At 40.9% G+C, this 3622-nt stretch overlaps 1 protein-coding gene across 1 annotated transcript in view; it reads right to left on the bottom strand.

Moving 5' to 3' along the window:
- Positions 1–3622, bottom strand: part of zhx2a (zinc fingers and homeoboxes 2a) — a 30665-nt gene that overhangs the window by 6855 nt on the left and 20188 nt on the right. Inside the window, exons 3-5 of the mRNA XM_032517650.1 lie at positions 2424–3113; positions 1212–1424; positions 260–520 (exon numbers count right to left, since the gene is read on the bottom strand). Coding sequence (XP_032373541.1) covers positions 260–520; positions 1212–1424; positions 2424–3113 — 1164 coding nt within the window. The remainder of the gene's footprint in view (positions 1–259; positions 521–1211; positions 1425–2423; positions 3114–3622) is intronic.

Raw genomic sequence — 3622 nt, 5'->3', positions numbered from 1 at the left:
TAAAAGAATGTTGGAAATGATTTCCATTCATTGGTTTTAAATACAACAAGCAGTTTGTTGTATTTTAGCAGAATACTGAAAGCAGCAGAACTGAGTACACATTAATATCTGCGTATGTATCACAAGTGATATCGTCATTGCGATATTAAAGAGCGCTATCGCATATTTTACTCATATTGTGCAGCCCTTGTGAAAACTGAGACGTCTTTAAATCCTACATCCCGTGTACCGGTTGACATTTCTGCCCGAGGTGTTGTACCTGGTTAGCCACGGTGAGTGCCAGCGGTGCACACGTGACCGTGGAGCCGTTAGCTACAGGAGTCAGCACGAGGCTGGTCTGTCCCAGCAGGTGACAGGGGAGGGACTGCAGGACGGAGGCTGCCGACTGCATGGCTTTGGAGGCGGCGGTGGGGGCAGACGGGTTGCATGGCTGGGAGTTGAGCTGAGAAGCTACCACGGTGAAGGTGTGAGGCATGGAGGAGATCGTACCGTTGAACATTTTCTTCCTGGCTTCTTCCACCTGTCATGGAAAGCCCTTGTTACACTTGTAGGTTTACGTATAAAAATCTATGTATGTATGGCTGCAAACCTTTGGATTAAATCATACAATAATTATTGTTATTACCTGCAGTAATTAAGAGCACCAAAATGTTTGGACTTTTTTTTATAATACTAAATAGTAAAAAGGTTGGTGAAATAATTTTTCTAAATGGATAATATGGTATTATTCTCTGATTAACTTTGTGTAATTTAATACCTAAAATAAGAATTGACACATGATCCAAAATGGTCTGCACGATTGCTAGCTGGTTGTTTTTTTAATGTAAAGTTTAACAATGAGTAAAAAGTATGCATCATTTGACATTATGGATCAGTAATAAAAGCCCACAACCTCCTCAGAGGTTATTATACTATACAATGAGAATTAATTGCTTTACAGCGATTTAACATGGGACAATCCATTGCCAACTTTAAATGTTAACTATTCTCAGTATTTGGAATCTGAATGCAAGCTAATGAAGAGCATTTAAAAAATAATTTGCTAGAAATAAAGTTTCTATTATTATTACTTTCTTTTTTAGTCTTTGGGGAACCAGATTATGCCTTATTTAAGCTTCTAAGCTTAGACAAGACCTGGTAAAATGCACTCAACCCCAACTGAGGGAAGAGACTTGACATAGTGCCTCAAATATTAGTACTAGAACTCCTACCTCCTCAGGTGACCAGCTAATGCCCTGTTTGAGCCTCTGTGTGGTGAACCAGACTTTGATTTGCTCCTCGGGGTGTTTGGAGGCTGCGGTGAGCCAGGACAGCTCAGCCTGTGTTGGGTAGGGGAAGTTGTTAAAGGAAGAGATGAGCGTCAGGTTGTCGTCCAGCGAAGGGTTGTATTTGCTTGTGTTGAGGGGCACTGCGATCTTCGGCACCTGAAATTATACACAAAGCAATACAATAAGCCTAAATGGCCTTTTCTTTTCCCCAAAAAGAAGAAGGATTTCCAAAAATCAAAAGGTAACACTTTATTTTAGGGGTGTGTAATTTCCTAATAATGTCCAAGGAAAATCATTAAAGGACTGGGCCTTTTGATAGCAAGTATGTGGAGAATTGGAATTTCCTTGAATAACTAACAATCCATTTATTATGGGTAGCTTAATTCTCCATATGTTAAATGATACGCTTGTCTCGTAGACAAATTCTTCATTTATTGCACTTCAGCTGACCTGCCGTGCACGGAATAACCGACTTAATTGGCTCTAATTAATTGAAGTGCACCAACTGAACAAGGCCTCCTGTTTCCTTATAATTAGCACTAAATTACATTTGGGATATGGACTAGAAAATTATTAGGAAAATTACAGACCCATGAAAAAGCATTACCAGCAAAACATTCAAATGTCACACGACTTTTCCACTTTCAACGCAGATCCAGAATTTAAAAAAATACTTGGATATTTTTTGCTTCTTTTTTTGTTGTTGTTGGTGAGATGAGAAGAACGACATTACTGTCATGTTTGTAGGCCAATTATATAGCTAGAGCCAGGAGACAGTTAGCAAGCAGCTCCTAACAACACTAAAGCTCATTAATTAACACGTTCTATCTTGTTTGAGTAATCCTTGCAAAAACTGAATTGTAAAAACGTAGCTAACACACATCAGCTTTAGTGCTGATAGGGTTGTTGCGGTTTTGGACCTTTGGACAGAGCCAGGCTCGCTGTCTCCTCTGCTTCCAGCCTTTATGCAAAGGTAAGCTCACTGCCTGCTGACAGGAGCTTTTTATATTTAGTGCACAGACACCAGAGTGATATCTTTTTTCTCATCTAACTCTTGGCAAGAAACCAAAATAAGTGGTATTTCCAAAAATGTAAAACTATTATGTACAGGAAAAGTACATAAAAGATAATTAGTAGACTTCCTCCGCTGTGTACCTGAGTATAGTTTAGAGGCCGCTGGAGGGAAGGCATGATGTGAGAAAGACCTTCTGCTTTGAGTAGAGTCGACTCAGGGATGATGACCGTCCCGTTCACGTTGACCGCTGTGATTGGTTTCTTGGCCAGATCTGTCCGTTTATTATCGGACATTATTTTCGGTTTACCGATCTTGACTGTGGTGGGCTTGCTGAGTGGCAGAGAGCCTTGTTCGTCCCCTTTGCCAGAAATGGCACAGGAGGTGTTGTAAATGACTGCATTGTTACTGCACCCCTCAATTGTCTGTTCTAAGATCGTCTGATTGTTCATTTTGATGCGTTTGAATTTGAAGTTGCTCTCCCCTGGGTGACACCTCTCGTTGTGTTCTGTCAGGGTGTCAAACTTCTTTGTGTTGAAGTTGCAGACGGCACACAGGTACAGGGGGTTGAGGATGACGTTAGGGTGGTTGGTGTCCACGTGTTCTTTGAAAGTGTTGAGGTTCTGTGTGGAGAAGGGGCAGTATTTACACTCGTAGCCCCCCTGTTGTCTGCGCTGAGGCTTGGAGAGGTCTGGTGGCTCGGTGGCTGGTTTGTCTGGAGCCGTAGGAGGGTCCAAGGCCTTGCCCATCAGGTCCATTTCTACAGAGGGCTCTGCCTCTGTTGAGAGACATGTTTCCATAGGTCCCTCCTCGGCATGGTTCTCCATTGTTGTCTGGAAGAAGGCAGTTATTAGATGAAAAAGTATGACATGAATCCTTCTAAAATCAGTACACATCCACTAGAAAAAACACACAGAAAAACAGAAACCTGCATCATATTAAAGAAAAAATATTGTGTTTAAGTGCAACAACTTATTTTAAATTACAAGTGTATGTAAATTTTCCTCAATTTTAGTTCATTCTGTTAAAGCAGGGGTTCTCAACCTTTTGCAAGCTGGGCCCCCCCAAAGCTGGTTCATTGCAGTTGGGGCCCTAGTGCCCTACGCCCCACACACCACGATAGATAGATAGATAGATAGACAGGCAGGCTATTATTTTTAGGCCCACATTATTATTATTAATATTATTATCATCATCAGTAGCGGTAGGTATGCCTATTATCATTACTAGGCTATTTTTATAATTGGCAGTAGTACCAGACTTCTAATATGAGCTTGAAGATATTATTATTAGTAGTAGTAGTATTATTAGTATTATTATGAGTAGTATTAGGCCAATCATC

This window comes from Etheostoma spectabile, chromosome 6 (assembly GCF_008692095.1).
Source record: "Etheostoma spectabile isolate EspeVRDwgs_2016 chromosome 6, UIUC_Espe_1.0, whole genome shotgun sequence".
Taxonomy (NCBI): domain Eukaryota; kingdom Metazoa; phylum Chordata; class Actinopteri; order Perciformes; family Percidae; genus Etheostoma; species Etheostoma spectabile.
This window is presented reverse-complemented; position numbering and strand designations above follow the sequence as displayed.